The 19,135-nt window shown below is 40.3% G+C and overlaps 1 protein-coding gene across 5 annotated transcripts in view; it reads right to left on the bottom strand.

Moving 5' to 3' along the window:
- Positions 1–9,282: 9,282 nt before the first annotated feature.
- Positions 9,283–19,135, bottom strand: part of RNF19A (ring finger protein 19A, RBR E3 ubiquitin protein ligase) — a 64,233-nt gene continuing 54,380 nt past the window's right edge. For all 5 annotated transcript variants that reach the window (XM_051843960.3, XM_008255794.5, XM_089336396.1 and 2 more), the window contains 4 exons: positions 17,980–18,141; positions 13,632–13,845; positions 12,048–12,191; positions 9,283–11,429 (listed from right to left, as the gene is read on the bottom strand). In XM_051843960.3, coding sequence (XP_051699920.1) covers positions 10,739–11,429; positions 12,048–12,191; positions 13,632–13,845; positions 17,980–18,141 — 1,211 coding nt within the window. In that variant the 3' untranslated portion in view covers positions 9,283–10,738. The remainder of the gene's footprint in view (positions 11,430–12,047; positions 12,192–13,631; positions 13,846–17,979; positions 18,142–19,135) is intronic.

Consider the following 19,135-nt stretch of genomic DNA (forward strand, 5'->3'; position numbering starts at 1 on the left):
TGAGACTGGTGGATAAAGGAGGTGACATCTGGAAGGTGAAGGGACAGCTATGTTATTAAATTTAAATAGGCTGTTATATTTCTGAACTGCTCGGACTGAGCCATGATCTAATCCAGGCAAATTCACAGACAACCTCTTTCTTGAGCAAAATCTCAAAATGCAAGGAGCTCTACAAGTTGACAGTGCCAAGTGATGGATGTGTTGAGAATTGGAGGTTTTGCAAGAAAGCCTCAGACACGGAACTATACAGTTACCCCTTTCATGTCCACCACTTGGGGCTCTCCGTGTCACCTCCCTTTATCCTCCCAATCTGTGGAGCCTCACCGTTAGAAATGGTGTACTCTCCACTAGAGGCCTCTCAGGAAGTAGCACAGAAGCAGAGATTAATCAAGACTTAAGGCAGAACACAGCATTTGGGATCTCAAATATTTTTTTTTATATGTTTTGCCAACACATTATGGGTTTCCTTATCTGGGAAAAGGACGTGCAGCAAAGTATGTTCACTTGGAATTTTACTTTCTGTTGGTCTCTAGGTACCACTCAAAAAGACCCCTGCAGACTGATGTGCAAGTCCCAGGATCCTGCCCGAGTTTACTACCAAGGGGTATCTAAGCAGAACTGTCTCCAGAACACAACAAATCCTGTCAAGTTTATAGGTTTTGATGCAGTTTGCCAACAATCCCAAGTAAAAGAGATGGTGGAAGGCTAGCTGATGGTAGAAAACAACAAAGAGGACAATGAGTATGAGACACTCCTAGCTACCGTTCCTTTCTCTGAGAAGCTACTTAAAAGTAGTCTTTGAAATTCCAGTTCTAACTAGCTGTACGAACTTGCAGTTTTTAGGTTCCGTATCTGCCAAATGGGGACATCGTCCTCCTGTTCAGGGTTGTGTTGATGCCTGGTGATGCTTAAGAAGTGCCTTATCTTTCCTTCCGTGGGTGTAACTGCTTTCTTCCCATAGGTATGATGATCGAATCTATTGTTAAAAAAGGAGAAGGGAGCCGGTCTTGTGGCACAGTGGGTAAAGCTGACGCCTGCAATGCCAGTATCCCATGTGAGCACTGGTTCATGTACCCGCTCTCTTGTTCTGATCCAGCTCCCTCCTAATGGCCTGGGGAAAGCAACAGACGATGGCCTAAGTCCTTGGGCCCTGGCATCCATGCCAGAGACTGGAAGAAGCTCTTGGTCCCTGGCTTTGGCCTGGCCCAGCCCTTGCCATTGCAGCCATTTGGAGGAGTGAACCGATGGATGGAAGATCTCTTTCTGTGGCTGTGATTTTCAAATAAATTAATACTTTAAAAATTTTTTAAATAAAATTGTACTTTTCAAATACTGTGGACATTGTTTTATTAGACAGACACACATTAAGATCCTTCTGACAGAAATGATACCTAGAGAAAGAGGCCTCTGGTGCCTCTCCTGGAAATGAGTCCTGTTACAACAGTTAAGAGACGACTCCACAGGTTATGCAGAGTTGGTTTGTAATAGCAAGCATCTCTCTTTTACAACCTGTCACTGTTTAGAAGCTGAGTCCACACACAAACAGCTGAACATTCTGTCTGGCAGAAGCTGGGGGGCGCTTAGTGTTTGTTGAATGGATGAAGCTAGAGGACACTGGCCTAAAAAGTGCTCTTGTTTCAGGCTAGAGATGTTTCTATTACTGAGAAACTCAGAATGGCACTTTAAGTATTTTTCAGTCATTCTTGGAGGCTTTGCATATAGTCACATGACATGTTAGGGACCAGAGGATTGGGAATTTAAAAATAGCTCTAGTGATTCTAGGAAGTTCCAGTTTGTGACTCACTGGCCTACAAGCTGAGTGTGCACGAACATCTGAACTGTGTAAATGGAAATGAACTACTAATGATTCTCCAAATAAAGTCCTGCAGGGGAGATACCTATTTATATAGAATATACTCTGCTTTAATGAGCTTCATTTGGGAGAAAAAAAACCCGGCAATAATACCAAGTACAAGTAGGAAAAAAAGCATCAAATGCTCAAGTTTTACAAGTATTAAAAACTATGTAGAATAAATCAAGAATGTTTTCAAGAAGAGGTAAAATTTGGGGCCAGTGCTGTGGCATAATGGTTGTTAAGCCTCCGCCTGTGGTGCCAGCAACCTAAAGTCCCGGATGCTCTATTTCCTATCCAGCTCCCTGCTAGTGGCCTGGGAGGGCACTGGAGGATGGCCCAAGTGCTTGGGCCCCTGTACCCACATGGAAGAGGCTCCTGGCTTCTGATCGGCCCAGCTCTGGCTGGCTGTGGCCATTTGGGGAGTCAACTAGCAGATAGAAGACTTCTGTAACTCTGCTTCTCAAATCTTTTTTAAAAAAAAGACGACGAAGTAAAATCTATGTCAGACTCAGATCAATGAGAAGAAGAGCTCGTATGATAGGTAAAACAGTCATTTTCCCCAATTATTGTTTATAGCCATTGTCTATATTCCCACAGAGTCTTTTTACTTTTTACTTGTTAAACTTATTCAGGGAAGTATTAAGCCTTTTTACTCTAATGTAAATATAAAATGTTATCTCAAAAAAGGGGGGCGGGGAGGAAAGAGGGAGGAAGAGGCAGAGGGAAGAAGGGAATATCATTATGTTCTTAGAACTGTATTGGCTAGCGCCACGGCTTGATAGGCTATTCCTCCACCTTGTGGCGCCAGCACACGGGGTTCTAGTCCCGGTCAGGGCACTGGATTCTGTCCCGGTTGCCCCTCTTCCAGGCCAGCTCTCTGCTGTGGCCTGGGAGTGCAGTGGAGGATGGCCCAAATGCTTGGGCCCTGCACCCGCATGGGAGACCAGGAGGGGCACCTGGCTCCTGGCTTCAGATCAGCGCGGTGTGCCGGCTGTGGCGGCCATTGGAGGGTGAACCAACGGAAGGAAGACCTTTCTGTCTCTCTCTCTCTCACTGTCCACTCTGCCTGTCAAAACAAAACAAAACAAAACAAAACACCTATCTACAAATCCATTCAATCTGTTAAAAATGAATTCAAATTAAAAATTTTAACTAAAGTTATATAAAAGGTATCCAGGTTGGAAAGGAAGAAGGAAAACTATCTTTGCAAACATATTATCTACAAGGGTACTTCAGAAAGTTAATTTTAAAATGGAATTAAAAGGTTTGTGTAAAAAAATTTAAAACCCACATTCTGTTCATAATATGAATGTTCATGAACTCTGAAGACGCTTTATATGCAGCTTTGAAAAAATTTTGCATTAAAATTAACTTACCTTTTAATTCTACTTTCTATGAACTGTTTGAAGTACCATTGTATACAGAAAGTCTTACACAATCTACAAAAACTATTAGAAATAATGTGACAAGATTGTAGGATTCATGATCAATGTACAAAAAATTATATCTGTATGTATCAGTGAACAGTCATAAATTGAGATAAAATTTGAACATTGAAAATTGCAGAGTACTGTTGAGAGAAACTAGAGAATGAGATAAAATGCTATCCTGCATTCATGGATTGGAAGACTCAATACTGTTAAGATGCCAATGTTCCCCAAACTTGGTATATGATTCCTAATCAAAATTCTGGCAGACTGTTTCATAGAAACCTAGGGATGGATTCCAGAATAAAGTCAGCAATCAAATCAGTGGGAAAAGGAAATATTAATTACCAAATAGTACATCATAAATGGCTTTTCATAAGAAAAAAAAACTGGACCTCTGTATTATATCAAGTGCTAAAACAAAACTAAGGTGGGGCCAGTGCTGCAGGTTAAAGCCCCGGTCTGCAGTCCCTGCATCCCATATGTGTGCCAGTTCAAGTCTTGGCTGCTCCACTTCCAATCCAGCTCTCTGCTATGGCCTGGGAAAGCAGTGGAAGATGGCCCAAGTCCTTGGGCCCCTGCACCCATCTGGGAGACCCTGAAGAAGCTCCCGGCTCCTGGCTTTGGATCTGCTCAGCTCTGCCCATTGCGGCCATTTGGGGAGTGAACCAGCGGATGGAAGACCTCTCTCTCTCTCTCTCTGGCTCTATCTCTGTAACTCTATTTTTCAAATAAATAAATCTTAAAAAAAAAACTAAGGTAGATTAAAACAAATATAAAAATTAAACAAGAAATCTAAGAGGTTAGAGTATAATTTCAGATCAGGAAAGAACTTAACTATGACTAGAAGGTCTACAATATTATAATTAGACAAACTGACAATATAGGTTTCAAAGTGCCAAAAAAATGTTTTAAAATCCCAAAATAAAAAAGATTATTTAAGAATGACATAGAATCAACACAAAAATAACAAAGAAGCAGGTTTGGGAAAAAAAAAAAACAAACTGTTAATAACTATACAAAGATCTCTTTCAAATGGAGAACTACCACCTCCTTCCTAGGCAAAGGATGTAACAGCCAATTTAGAGAGCAACCAGTTCAAATACTACCCCTTCCCTCAACCAGCCCCCACCCCCGCAAACACAAAACATAAAAAGATGTACAAATTTACTAGTCATGAAAATGTAAAATCAGGTAATAGATATTACTTTATATAAAAAATAGCCTTGTGGGGGCTGGCCTGGAGCGCTGGCATCCCATATGGGTGCCGCTTGGAGACCTGGCTGCTCCGCTTCTGATCCAGCTCTCTGCTATGGCCTGGGAAAGCAGTGGAAGATGGCCCAAGCCTTGGGCCCCTGCTCCCGCGTGGGAGTCCCAGAGGAAGCTCCTGGCTCCTGGCTTCAGATCGGCGCAGCTCCAGCCATTGCGGCCAATTGGCGAGTGAACCAGTGAATGGAAGACCTCTCTCTCTGCCTCTCTGTGTAACTCTTTCAAATAAATAAATCAATCTTTAAAAAAATAGCCTTGTGAACATTATAAATCTCTAATACCCACTGGAGGAATTCAGGGACAGGCAGGCTCATGCACCTTTTGCAGACTGTAACCTGTGATGGCCTTTTCTTGCAATCTGGCTACAATTATTAAATGTTCACCCAGCTATTTGATTTCCATGATTTATCTCCTATAATGAAAAATATCCATAAAGTAAGGACTTAGGTATAAGGATGTTTCTGCGGTATTTTGTAGGGAGGAACAAACAAAAAGCAGAAAGTGAATGCTCGTCAATTTGAGAATGTTTCAGTAATATAACCTATCTATACCACAGATAATGCTGCTATTTAAAATAACTAGAGCTACAGCTGACTTTAACATATTTCCTTAAGATACTGAGAAAAAATCAAGAAAATGCAATCAAGAAAATAAATAATATATATATGCACAGTGACTATATGAACAAGGAGAAAACTCATACACTTGGTTGTTTGCATTTGTTATGGGAGAAGGTAATGTGCTAAGGGGCACAGAAAGAGGGAAACAAAGCAAAAGTGAAAGCAAAGGCGGGGCAGGGTGAATGGGAAAATAAATTATTTTGTGTACATGACTTTCAACAGTAACTACATTTACAATATTGGTTCACTTGTTCCCTCTGAAGCAACCATTTCGTTTTGTATCTGAAAATATCACATTTTCTTTAAACAACAGAAAGCCCACAAAAGCACAGCTGAAGTGCTTTGGTTACATTAACACTGAAAAATTATGTTCCAGTGGTTGTCATATCTTCTAGGATTTTTAAGACAATGTCTTGATGCCAAGAGCCCAGGTTTTTTTTTTTTTTTTTTTTTTTTTAAGCTTTCTGTCTCCCTAATCGCATTAGTTCGGAGGTAAAGATTAGGAGGTAACCTGGTAGACATGGTGTGGTGTAATATCTAAGTTTTAACTGCTTCATGCAAAACAAAAAGTAGAAACAGATGCTTCAATGGTATGTAGGCAAAAGGCTGGAAAAAAAACAAAGAAAAAAAGTAAAAGCAGGACTATATTGTTAACAGCCAGCCCAAACATTCTAGAATCAGTAAACTCTTACAGATGAAAGGGCTTGCCTAATTACTTACTGCTCAAATTATAGACTCAAATGGGCTGTTTACTAACCCTGATAAACCTGGCTGTCATTCAAGCCCAGGGAGACAGCAATTTCTACCAAGCATTCAAGGAAGACATAATTCCAGTTTTACATACCCTGATAATCAAGTTTATCCCACATTAACACTTGGAAACTACAATTCACCAGATTAAAGCATAAATCACAATTATATGACAGATGCTCACTGCCCTCCAAATTAAGAGTAGCCAACAAAATGCAACATATTTTCCAAGGGAAGAGCTCTTGGGCAAATTAAGAATTAGGGGAATTTACTTCATTTGGTAAAAAGTATTTACATACACAATGATATTCCAAAAAGCTAATGGAAACAGAAGTTTATTTTTGTGTAAAACATTTTGAAATCCATGCATTTTTTTCCATAGTATGCATTTTCCATGAACTTGTGGAAGGCTCCTCGTATATATGCAGCAAATATTATAATGGTTGACACACTAAAATGTTTCCCTTGGCGATTAACTAATCAACAATGCTCCCTTTAGTCACTGCTATTCAGCACCTTACACTAGAAGACCTAGCCAGCGCTGATGGCCCAGAATAAGAAATCATTTCACAACGTGAATCCTAGCTCCGCCACTTACGAGCTATGCAACTCTAGGCCAAGTACTTACCATTTCTGTGCCTCAGTAACCTCATCTTGAAAATGTGGATCATGAGCGCACCCCCTCCACAGGTTGTTCTGAAGAGTAAAGTTACTATTTTGAAACAGAGATTAGAACGTGACATTTCAAAGCACTGGTTGTTAAATAAAAATATTCATAAATGATGACTGAGTACAGCTATCCTTTTCAATCTAGAGATATGCTATTAGAAGTAAGATTCCACAGACAGGAAGTTGTTTTTTAGATATATCACTTTAAAATGTCTATTTTGTTCTATCTACCAAAGGCAGAGAGAGAGAGAGAAACAGGTATCTTCCATCCACTGGCTTACTCCCCAAATGTTTGTAACCGCCAAGACTGGACCAGGCTGAAGCCAGGAGCCTGAAACTCCCAAGTCTCCCATGTGTGTGGCAAATTCTGTCAGGGGCTCCCATGTGAGCGGCAGGGGTCCAAGCAGTTGAGCCATCATTTGCTACCTCCCAGAATGCATCAGCAGGAAGATGGGTCAGAAACAGAGATGCCAGGACTCAAAATGGCACTTTGATATGGGCTGTGGGTAACCAACTGCACCACAATGCTGGCCCCAGATATAAATTATTAATACCAAAATCAATAGTATTTTCATACATTAGTACCAAGCAGAGACATTTTAATGACATTTTAAAAAGACACCATCCCAACAGCATAAAAAATAATCAAGTATCGAGATGTGAAAGACCTCAATAGCACTAATTATAGATATAATGTAATCTCAATCAGAATTGGTGGAACAACAAGATGGCTCTGTTCATGGAGATGTGAAGTGCCAAGAACTATCAAGACGTTCTCTAAGTGGCAGACGTGACCTACTAGAGAGCAAACTCAAATTCCAAGGGTGTGGTCTAGACTGTCCACTAAGCCATACAGGAGGTCGGTTTCTGAAATGCACACCGACCAGGCACGTCTGTGTGGTTCCTCCCTCATTTCCTTTGCACCTTTGCTCAGAGGACCCCTAAGCAGACCTTGTCTGTCTGTCCTGCATAAAAGAGTTCTTCCCACTACTCCAGCCACTCTGTTGCCACCGACCATTCATTTTTCATAGCAACCACCATATTATTTTAACCTAGCTGTAGGTTTACTATTTGTGTCTTTCTCCCTACAATGACAAAAGACTTTTGAAACCAGAATGTTTATTTGTTTGGTACTAAACAGTATCTTCAGCATCTATTTTGTAACTCTGCTGAATGAACAAGCTGGTAAAAGTCACGAAGACCGATTAACACACGAGGCATGGTGATTCAGTCTCAACTAAAACTGCAAACTTCCTTTTGCTCTTCACCTATTAAATGATAGTTACATAGAAGATTAACTCTCCTTGAGCACAGAACAGCATTTTGGATATTCAAAATCACCCAATACATAGATTCACTGGCTTTAGCAATGATATCTCACACTTTAATGAAGGAAGGAAGTGAAAAAACAAATCCATTAAGAGGAACCATATGAAATACAGCTTTGAGAGTCTTAACGTCTCTCACTGGAAAGGCAAAATGATCTATGGATCAGGAGTTATTTGCTCATGTCATGCAGGAATTAATAGCTCTTAGGGTTTTCAATATACTCTTATCTTTTTGGTGATCTAAGTCTATATTCAACTAAAAGGTTTTACAGTCTAACTCAATTTCCAACAAAAAAAAGAGTGATGGATTCTGTGAATTTAAATCTATCAAAAAGTTAACCAAAATTCGATGTTCTCAGGCTGGGAAGTTGCAAATGTCAGAGAAGCCAGTTAAGCTAGTGGTGTGCATAAATAGCACTAGGATGTACTGTTGTAGTTGTATTATTTTCTCTAACTACCATATGATTTTTTCTGAATACAAAGGGTTTGAAAAAGATTTCAGTGAGTTTAGGTTGGTTTTGAACACCTGGGGTATTTCTTACTCTAGTCTAGCCCAGAACTGAGTTCTGGGGAATTTGGGTTGGTTGTGTATTAAGTCAAGGTTAACAGATCCGGGGTGACAAGCAACTTTTGGAACCAACTGTAAGGTACAACATTTTTTAAGGTGAGACCGAGGACACACTGTTGGGGGAACAATAGGAAGAGGGAGGGGGTGGACCAAAGGCACTGGCCACCCACGTGGCACCACTTCCACTGTATTCCTATCACTTACTTTCCATCTCATCTTTAGCCTTTCACAGAAATGTCAGGGCAGTCAACATTATTTTCATGAGATACAACAGATTTTCAAAAGTTCATGAAAAAATTTTGCACCAAAATAAATGTATCTTTTAATTTTCCCACATACTTTTTGAAGTACCCTTCTTTTAACAATGTTCCAGGAAAACAGAAAAAAAATCTGCTATGCATTTTATAGAGCTACAATAGAAAGCATTTGATTATTTCTAACTTGAACTTACATGGCTTCCATTTTCCTCATCAAATGTTGTCAGGGCAGAATCTCTTAAAAATAGTCTTTCTGATCTTTTTCTAAGATGAGAATTTATAATATGGATCCATTTCACAACGTAATGATTTACTTACTGAAGATAAATTCCATCAATTTACTTTAAAAATGAATTTTTTTTAATGAATACAGCGTCTTGCAAGGCAAACGGTATGAATTACAAGACATGATAGTTTCGTTCGGCAAATGCATCCCTTTGAGCCGAGACCAGAAGGTAAAATCATTTCAATGTCTTGTTATATTTGAGTAATACCATTAAACAAATGAACACACACGTGCACACAATAAACAGCAGCAGTACATTAGTATTTACATTTATTTCTCAGAAGCATTTTACACACTCATTATTGAACAAAATTGGAATGCAAACAAATATACAAATACCATAATAAACTTTATCAAATAAAATAACTGGCACTAGTGTTATAAGCATATTATTGGACCTGGTGAGGAGAAGTGATGAAAGCCTGCAGCCCATGACATTTTTCTTTTTATCAAAAGAAAATGCTCCATAGCACCATAATGGTAATACTTAAGAGAAACAAGTAAGATGGAACATTTTAAACTGCTATAATTGAGGTTAACCTGCTTTATTTAAGAGAATTATACCAGGTAACAGTACAGACAGTATTTTGGCCAACTTCTGCTTATGTCAATTGAACATCTTCCATCAACAGAAGCAAAAGAAAATAAAGCCAACCATATGGACCTTTTGTCCTCGGTACAAGCTCTGCACCATGCTTTGCTTTCATGGCTGGAGAACATATGCATGTATTCAAAACTGAGGTTATGTGGCATTATTCACTAAAGCCTGAGCGTGTCTTTGGTAGGCTAATACTTCTTCATTTTTATTAATCACATTTGTGTTCATCTATTTCCTGTGTTTTTCTATATAATCCAAGTGATAGGACATTATGGAAAACAATACGGCAAAATCCTCAAACAACTAGGTTCTTAAAACCCAGTGTATATCCCAAAGACATCAAGAATTGATAACAAGTGACTTCTCTGTAATACTTATATAGTCTATGGGATTTTATTTTGCAGTTTTATATATCTTATTTGTTGCTGTCAGTATACTTAATTACCTACCTTTACATTTTTCTTCTAAGATGGCATCAACAAGATACAAGATATATAGAGTACCAGCTATTTCTATTTTGAAGTTGTGCAAAGACTGCCACAATCTTGCTCAAAGTATCTAAGTATCCAAATGGTAGCCAATGGGCTGCATTAAGCTTTATATATCCACATAGCATATGAAGGGAAAAAACAAAGTTTATGCCCAGTTAGGAACAGGAATATTACAAAGAGTATCATACATGAGAAGAACCTGCCAAGTTCTTTCACACAGTATCCTTTAGTGGTTTCAATAGAATATCACTAACCACTTATCCCAATCCTCAACTTTTCTTCATAAGAATGCTGTAGAACTCCATTAGTATTTTATATTGATTATAAATAAAGCCAAACTTCTTCTATCTAAAGACACAAAAATGTGTTTTAAGCAATGTTTTGTGTTATACACACAGAACATGCTTTGCTCTTACAGATTTATTATCTTTACAATAATGCACTTTTAAAGCCTTCATTTCATTGTTTGGTAATTATGATCCACACGAAACACAATACTTATTGAACACAGAAAATATATCTGCATTAGGATTGTGAAACCTGACTTCTGTAGTCATGTGTAGTTCAACCAGCTCCAAACAAGGTTGTTCAGTGGTAATTATTTTGCAGCATTTATGGGCCTAAATTTCAGTCTGAATTGCAACTTTTAATTCCATTGTCGGAAGTGAGTGGTTGTTGTTTGTCTCTTTTAGTGCATCGCCAAAATATAAATCAACATTGGGTCTTATTGCACTGTTACCATGTTCTTCAGCAATATGATTCAACGGTGGAACTTCTGAACATGAAGCAGTGTTGGTAAGCACAGAAATGCTACACTGATGCGGGCAATTCTCCAGACGGTCATTTTCCACCTCAGGAAGAATGTTAACAGTAGCAAAGCGGGCATGGTAATCACTGGAACCATGACTACATGAAGTTTTCATGCTTTCAAGGTCAGAACAACTAAATTCAGAAAAGTGACTAGAGTGGGAATCGGCTACAGATGGCATACTGTCACTGAGGGACGGAGCCTCAAATTCGCTGGAGTTCGTGCTTTGTTGTTCTAACAACTGCGCATCCATGTCCTCTCGGGTTTCATTTATCTTCATGTTACCCTTTTTCCTCGCTTTACCACTTTTTGATTTTTTTCCTGCTGTCGCTTCTTTGGGCCACTTGGTGGCACTGGATCTACCTTCAGGCAAGCCACCAGCTGAGCCAGCAGCATGACTCCGGGCGGCACTGCCATCATCCACACTGCTGCTTCCGCTGTTGTGCCTGAATTTAGACGGCTTTGATTCAATATCCACTTGCACTTCCACACTGTTGCCTTCTCTGCAACATAAGAGCAACAAAGATAAGCCTCACTTCTGACTTCCTTTTCATTTTTATTCAGATGACAGAAAAGGAGGAGGGGTTTCTGTGTGAAAAATGTTAAGCTCATATAAAATCAGTCAGAACATATAATGAAGGACATGTTCTAGTAAAAAAACAACTTACGACTGTTTTCATAATGCTTCAGAGTTCTTTGGTAACATGCATTTACTGCTTATGCTATTCTTGGAACTATGTGCTTTTCTTCCCCTAAGAACAGCTTTATTGTGATATAATTTATATACCATGAAATCATCCTGTTTAAAGTGTATAACTCTGGTTTTTAGTATATTCAGTTTATGTAACCATCACCACTACCTAACTTCAGAACATTTTCATCAATCCAAAAGAGAAACCCTGTACCCATTAGCAGTCAGTTCCCATTCTTCCCTCCCTTCAGCTCCTGGCAACCATGAATCTACTTTCTGTTTGCTTATTTTAGATATCACCATTTTCTTTTCCCAGGGAACTTAATAATTGGTAACCATTATTCACTGATTAATTTAGTTGAATAATAGGAATAATTCCTTTAAAATTAATTTTAAAATATTTCTGATTTTATAACATTTTTTTCCTTACTTGTCCAATGGGATGTAGGAATTCAGAATGGATCCTGCCATTGCTTTGGTACTGGCATTATCACTGACTGTTCCCAAGCTGACTGTGCCAGATTCTCCACTTAGACTGTATCGTTCTTTCTGTACATCCGCTTGTACTTCCAACCTTCAAGAGGGGGATAGCAGATAAAAACCAAAGTTTATATAACACCAGCACTGCTGTAACAGTTACCTTTAAGTAATTCAGCTAAGAAACCCAGTAATGAGAAGTTATATTTAATACAACTTTTTTTTAATTGCAGCACACTAAACAGTGCCAATCATCCAAACAGAATGGGAAAAATTACCTGTCTGCCAAGTAAGGTACGAAGGGAATAACAAAAAAGACACAAGATTTCAAGTTAAATACTCTGTATTATTCTCATTCAGGACGTGGCAACTTTGTCATGTTTCAGGAAAAAGCATGAAAGTCAGAATATGTCATCAATCATTAAGCATGACAAATCAGTGAGTAAAAAAAAAATCCTGGACATTTATATTAAAAATGATTCGATAAATAAAATGACTTTTAAAGTAAGAGATAACATGCATCACTGTAACTTAAAGAGTTTCAGTTTCAGTGCAGACTACTCAAAAATAAGATAAACATGATGAATTTTCTTTTAATTCATCATTCTCCCTTTTTTAAAAAAATAATTAAGGCTAATAAATAAAACAGCTGAGTCAAAGGAGAAATAAGAAAAGATGAAAAAAAAAAACACATTAATTTCTCCTGCTTATCCATGTGGCTGCTGGTAAAGACTTGATGAGAATGAAGCGCTTGTTAACACATAAAAGGATGCAGGCAGAGCACCCTGGTCTTGGTTCAGGTATTCCTGGATGTCCTAACTCTGTGTTCCCCAGGCCATGGCCAAAGTCTCATCTAACATCCAACTGTTGTTATCCCATAGGTAAGGGCTAGGCTGAAGCACTGCCTTTACTTCAGGGTCCCCTGAAGCGGCTCCAGCATTGTTTAGAATATAAAATCTGACAAGTGCACTGAAAATATTGCTAGAATGTTAATTCCTTAGAATTAGTCTTTACACAGTAAACTTCTCACTGTATACCACTAATGTTCGGTTTTTAAACATTATTTTCGGGGCCGGTGCTATGGCTGAGCAGGTAGAGCCATCACCTGCAGTGCTGGCATCCCATATGGGTGCCAGTTCAAGTCCTGGCTGCTCCTCTTCCAATCCAGCTCTCTGCTATGGCCTGGGAAATCAGTGAACGATGGTGCAAATGCTTGGGCCTCTGTGCCCACGTGGGAGACTCAGAAGAAGCTCCCGGCTCCAGACTGTCCCAGCTCTGGCCATTGTGGCCATTTGGGGAGTGAACCAATGGTTGGAAGACCTCTCTTTCTCTCTACTTCTGCCTCTTTGTAACCCGGCCTTTCAAATAAATAAATAAAACTTTAAAAAACAAACAAACTCCCATATTATTTTCAACACTGACATATTAAGGTTCAACATATAAAATCATGCTTTGTGTTCAAAATTCTCCTCACCAATTAGTGATTTATAGGTGACAGAGGCAGAAAGAAACCCAACTAAAACACCGTATTTCTTACCTGTTAAAACAGTTTACCATGGCACTTCCTGACAGACTCCCCGTTATACTCGCTCCTGCTAGCGCCATGGTGCTGGCTGTTTCACTCAGGTTGTCTCGAATGGCTCCTATTCGATCCATGTGGCTTCCACTTGCGCTCAAACTGCCAGTCAGGCCTCCGACACTTCCCTCCCCTATGCTGGGGTTGTGTCTTGCCTCTGCTACTGATGTTGTGTCTAAATGCAAATATTTCAAAGAAATTAAACAGGTATGGTCATTAATATCTTCCTTTTTAAATCCCTCCATGTCTGCAGGAGGAACATTTACTAAAGTATAAAACATCCACAGGAATAGAAACAGACGTCTGGAGGGCATACCCTAGAGTGAAGGGAAGTGCCTCAGAGAGTACGGCTAGAGCAGGGACTGACCCTCAATTTTAAAAGGTCATTTAAAACAAATCACTAGGGTTTTGGAATACTGTTGAAAAATTTAGCTGACTTAAAAGGACAACTATGTGACTGTTTTCAAGAAGGATGCCATTTAAAGAGCTTATTACTCTCTAGGCTAGTCAGAACAGGCCAAAGGTTGATTTCTCTATGTATTCCATTTCTAATTATCTACAAATTATAAAATTTTATAAAAGTATATTCTGATCAGTATTTTATTTTTTTTTTTAATTTTTTGACAGGCAGAGTGGACAGTGAGAGAGAGAGACAGAGATAAAGGTCTTCCTTTGCCGTTGGTTCACCCTCCAATGGCCGCCGCGGCCGGCGCACCGCGCTGATCCGATGGCAGGAGCCAGGTGCTTCTCCTGGTCTCCCATGGGGTGCAGGGCCCAAGCACTTGGGCCATCCTCCACTGCACTCCCTGGCCACAGCAGAGAGCTGGCCTGGAAGAGGGGCAACCGGGACAGAATCTGGCGCCCTGACCGGGACTAGAACCCGGTGTGCCGGTGCTGCAAGGCGGAGGATTAGCCTAGTGAGCCGCGGCGCCAGCCCTGATCAGTATTTTTTACATGCTTTGTACTTAAAGTGTTCTTTTATTCATGCTAATATTTGAGTTCCTATTATATATCTCATGTTGCTAAATGCTATGAGGAAAAATTAAAGCAGAGTATAAGGGAGTACGGGTAAGACGACACACACATATGGACATGCCTGTGTGCCACTTATGTAATATGATCTAGGATGGACTCTGATAAGGTAACACTTCTAGAGAGCAAAGGAAGCAAAGGAGTAAGCCAGGAAATTATCTGAGTAAAGAGTTTTTCAGGCACATTTAAAAACCTAGAAGTAGTAGCATGCTTGGCATCCTCAAAAACCAAGGAGTAGAATAAAATAGGAGGGTGACAAGAGATTAAGCTCAGAGATAGGCCAGACGTGCAGGGCCTGTTGGGACATAAGGGCTTTAGATTTTCTCCCCCAACAGTTAAAAGCCCTGCAAGGGTCTGAGCACCAGAGAAACATCATTTGACTTATGTTTTAGAGGTCTGACTATGGTGCACTGTGGCACAGTGAATGGATACAAAGAAGTTATTCCCATGGAAAAAGACAGTGGCTTGGACCAATGAAGAAGCAGTGGAGAGGGTAAGAAGTGCTTAGATTATGGCTACATAATGAAGGAACCAGCAGAATTTGCTGATAGATCAAATGTAGGATATGAAAGGCAAACAGAGGAGTCATTTTAAGTGCATATTTTTTGCTCAAACAACAGTAGAGAAGCCGTTTAGGAAGTAACAATGACTTAAAAGGACAGTTCTGGAGACAAGAGTTTGATATAGACAAGCTAAGTCTGACATTCTGTTTAGACACTGAAATGTAGGCTAGAGAATTATAGAAGTTGAAAGGTTAGGGGAAGAGTTCCAATTAGATTAACTTTACAAAGAGAAATGTCAATTATTACGAGGGTATCTTTTTTTTTTTTTTTTTTTTTTGACAGGCAGAGTGGACAGTGAGAGAGAGAGAGAGAGAGAGAAAGGTCTTCCTTTGCTGTTGGTTCACCCTCCAATGGCCGCCGCGGCCGGCACACCGCGCTGATCTGAAGCCAGGAGCCAGGTGCTTCTCCTGGTCTCCCATGGGGTGCAGGGCCCAAGCACTTGGGCCATCCTCCACTGCACTCCCAGGCCACAGCAGAGAGCTGGCCTGGAAGCGGGGCAACCAGGACAGAATCTGGCGCCCCAACCGGGACTAGAACCTGGTGTGCAGGCGCCGCAGGCGGAGGATTAGCCTAGTGAGCCGCGGCGCCAGCTACGAGGGTATCTTAAAAAGTTTGTGGAATATGCAGATGAAAGATGTTTTTGTACAAAAAAAAGTCTGAAATCCATATTTTTTTTAAATTAAAGACTTATTTATTTATTTGAAAGTCAGAATTACAGACAGAGAAGGAGAGATAGAGAAATCTTCCATCCACTGGTTCACTCCCCAAATGGCCACAATGGCCACAGTGGGGCAAGGCCAAATGAGGAGTTCATCTGGGTTTCCCACATAGGTTCAGGGACCCAAGGACTTGGGCCATCTTCTGCTGCTTTCTTAGGCACATTAGCAGGCAGCTGGATCAGAAATGGAGCAGCTGGGACTCGAACCAGTACCCATATGGGATGCGAGTGCTGCAGACAGTATCTTATCAATTGCACCACAGTGTCAACCCCTCGCCCACAGGTTAATACATACTTCTAAGAACTTTTTGAAGGCCTCTCATATCTGACAGGCGAGATTACCTAAACCGTGAGTGTAGGTAAGAGTCCTGAGACACAACAGAGCCCTGGGATTCTTAAACATTTAGAAATTGAGAGAAGAAAATGAACCAGCAAAGATAACTCAGGAGTGGCCAATAGATATAAGTCGTGCTTTCCCAGAAAACAAGTGAAGAAGTGTTTCAAGAGAGAGAGCGAGCACCATCTACTACGTCAGGTATACTATTATAATATAGTTGAATGAGAAGCAGTCCACACAGCAGACTCATAGAATGACAATTGCTTTAAACAGCACTCTAACCTCAGAATCAGCCCTTAAGGCATTCTGGTCTGGCTAAAGAGCCCATAAGATCACTTCAGACATGGAAAGCCAAGACACCGTGGCAAAAAATTGTCCTACATGAAGGATCTCTGAGACCCCAGTGGAAAGATGTGGCCATCAAAGAAGGATGTACTTTTCTCTGAAGGGAGGAAAGAACCTCTACTTTGCTTATGGACTTGTCTAAACACTGACAGAGATTGTGGACTCAAAAGGTTTTCACAGCCTTGGCAGCTTATGTCAAGAGCCTTGGGTGATCACTGATGTCATACATGAGTGTTAATTGTTAAATCAACAACAGGAGTCATTGTGCACTAACTTCCCATGTAGGACCTCTGTCCTCAATGAGCTATATTATGAGAATAAACTGTAAAATTTGTTCCCAAACAGTTTCTCTCTGTGTTTGTGTGTGTGCAAGTTGTTGAAATCTTAACTTAGTATAGAGTTGGTCTTCTTTGTATAAAGTTAACTGAAAATGAATCTTAATGGAAAATGGGACTGGGAATGAGGAGGAGGATGTGGTAGAATGGAAGCAGGGGTGGGATGGCAGGTATGGTGGGAAGAATCACTATATTCCTAAAGTTGTACTTAAGATATTTATACTCATTAAATAAAAGGTTTCACTGGGAGAAGAAAAAAAGAAAACACACACAAAGTGGGAAAAGAAAATAATACACTTGAGAACTAAGAACTGACCACTGCATTTAAGAACATGGAGGCCACTGGTGACTGCTTTAGTGGAATGACAGAGATGAAATTCTGGAGTGGTAAGACAAAAATCTGATTGAAGTGAGTTGAAGAAAGAATAGGAGGTAAGAAAGTGAGCATTATTTTATACAACTGCCAGATTATTTCCTTACAAAAACATATTTCTTTTAAGAAGAATTGCTAGAATATAGAATGTACACATTTTTATAAAAGATCTGTTAGCTTATACTCCCACTGGAAGTCTTTTAGAGATTATTTTGCCAATTATTATTCTAACTCACATTTCTCTGCACTAAGTTGAGCTGAAGAACTTTGTAACTTATTAGCCAACTGGTTATCTTCTTCTATGAACTATATTTCTCTTCACATCCTTTTCTTACTGATTTGTAGTATTTTAAGCAAACTCACAGATGAAAAGTTTAGGATTTCTAAGATATTATTTTCCCTTTAGAGGTTAGGTACCCAGAATTTTCCCCATCTCTTTCATCCAAATACTCTTCCACGCCAATGCATTTCACTGATATGCTTCTGGGTGAACATGATTACACTAATAAAAGGAGGGCAATGCAAATTCTGACTTGTATGTTATCTACAGCTTCCTCCCACTTGAGCTATCAATACATACATTTTTCCTTTGCTTAAAGGACTTACCTACAGCTGTGTTTGTTCCACCAACATTTATATCATTTTCGTCATCAAATTCAATCCTGACACCTTTTCCATTTCCTGCTGAGACTCCACAACCTCCACTTCGACAGAGAGAAATTGGAACAACACCATAGACATAAGCTAACATAATAGGAACACCAATACCTAAAAGAAAAATTAAATTACTTATTTTAAACCAAAAATTAAATCACAGAAACACTTTTATAATTTTTTTAAATTTAGTTTAAATTTTTAATTTAGTTTTTTTTTTTTTTTTTACAGAGTGGACAGTGAGAGAGAGAGACAGAGAGAAAGGTCTTCCTTTGCCGTTGGTTCACCCTCCAATGGCCGCCACGGCCGGCGCGCTGCGGCCGGCGCACCGCGCTGATCCGATGGCAGGAGCCAGGAGCCAGGTGCTTCTCCTGGTCTCCCATGGGGTGCAGGGCCCAAGCACCTGGGCCATCCTCCACTGCACTCCCTGGCCACAGCAGAGGGCTGGCCTGGAAGAGGGGCAACTGGGACAGAATCCGGCGCCCCGACCGGGACTAGAACCCGGTGTGCCGGCGCCGCTAGGCGGAGGATTAGCCTATTGAGCTGCGGCGCCGGCCTTAATTTAGTTTTTAAAATTTATTTACTTAATTAATTTATTTGAAAGGCAGAGTTACAGAGAAGCAGAGGCAGAGAGAAAGAAAAAGAGAGAGAGAGAGAGAGAAGTCTTCCATCTGTTGGTTTACTCCCCTAATGGCCTCAATGGCAAGAGCTGGGCCAATCTGAAGCCAGGAGCCTGGAGCTTCCTCGGGATCTCCCACATGGATGCAAGGGCCCATGGACTTGGGCCATCCTCTGCTGCTTTCCCAAGCATACTGGCAGGGAGCTGGATGGGAAGTGCAGTATCCAGGACTTGAACTGGCATCCATTTGGGATGCTGGCACTGCAGGTACAGCTTAACCTGCTATGCCACAACAGCAGCCCCCAAAACATGACATATTAAAAGTGGGAGGGTTCTGAATATTTGGCTGGCACATTTGCCAAAACTGGATTTACCCACAGCTGATAAGTGACACAAATAAATTAAAGGCCCTCAACCCTTCAGGTGGCATGCATGGGAAGGGTAGAGAAGAGAAGAGCCAAAATTTTTTTCAAGTGCCAGGCCTCTGAA

Source organism: Oryctolagus cuniculus, chromosome 6, assembly GCF_051225735.1.
Source record: "Oryctolagus cuniculus isolate XC-2025 breed Fujian yellow rabbit chromosome 6, ASM5122573v1, whole genome shotgun sequence".
Lineage (NCBI taxonomy): Eukaryota > Metazoa > Chordata > Mammalia > Lagomorpha > Leporidae > Oryctolagus > Oryctolagus cuniculus.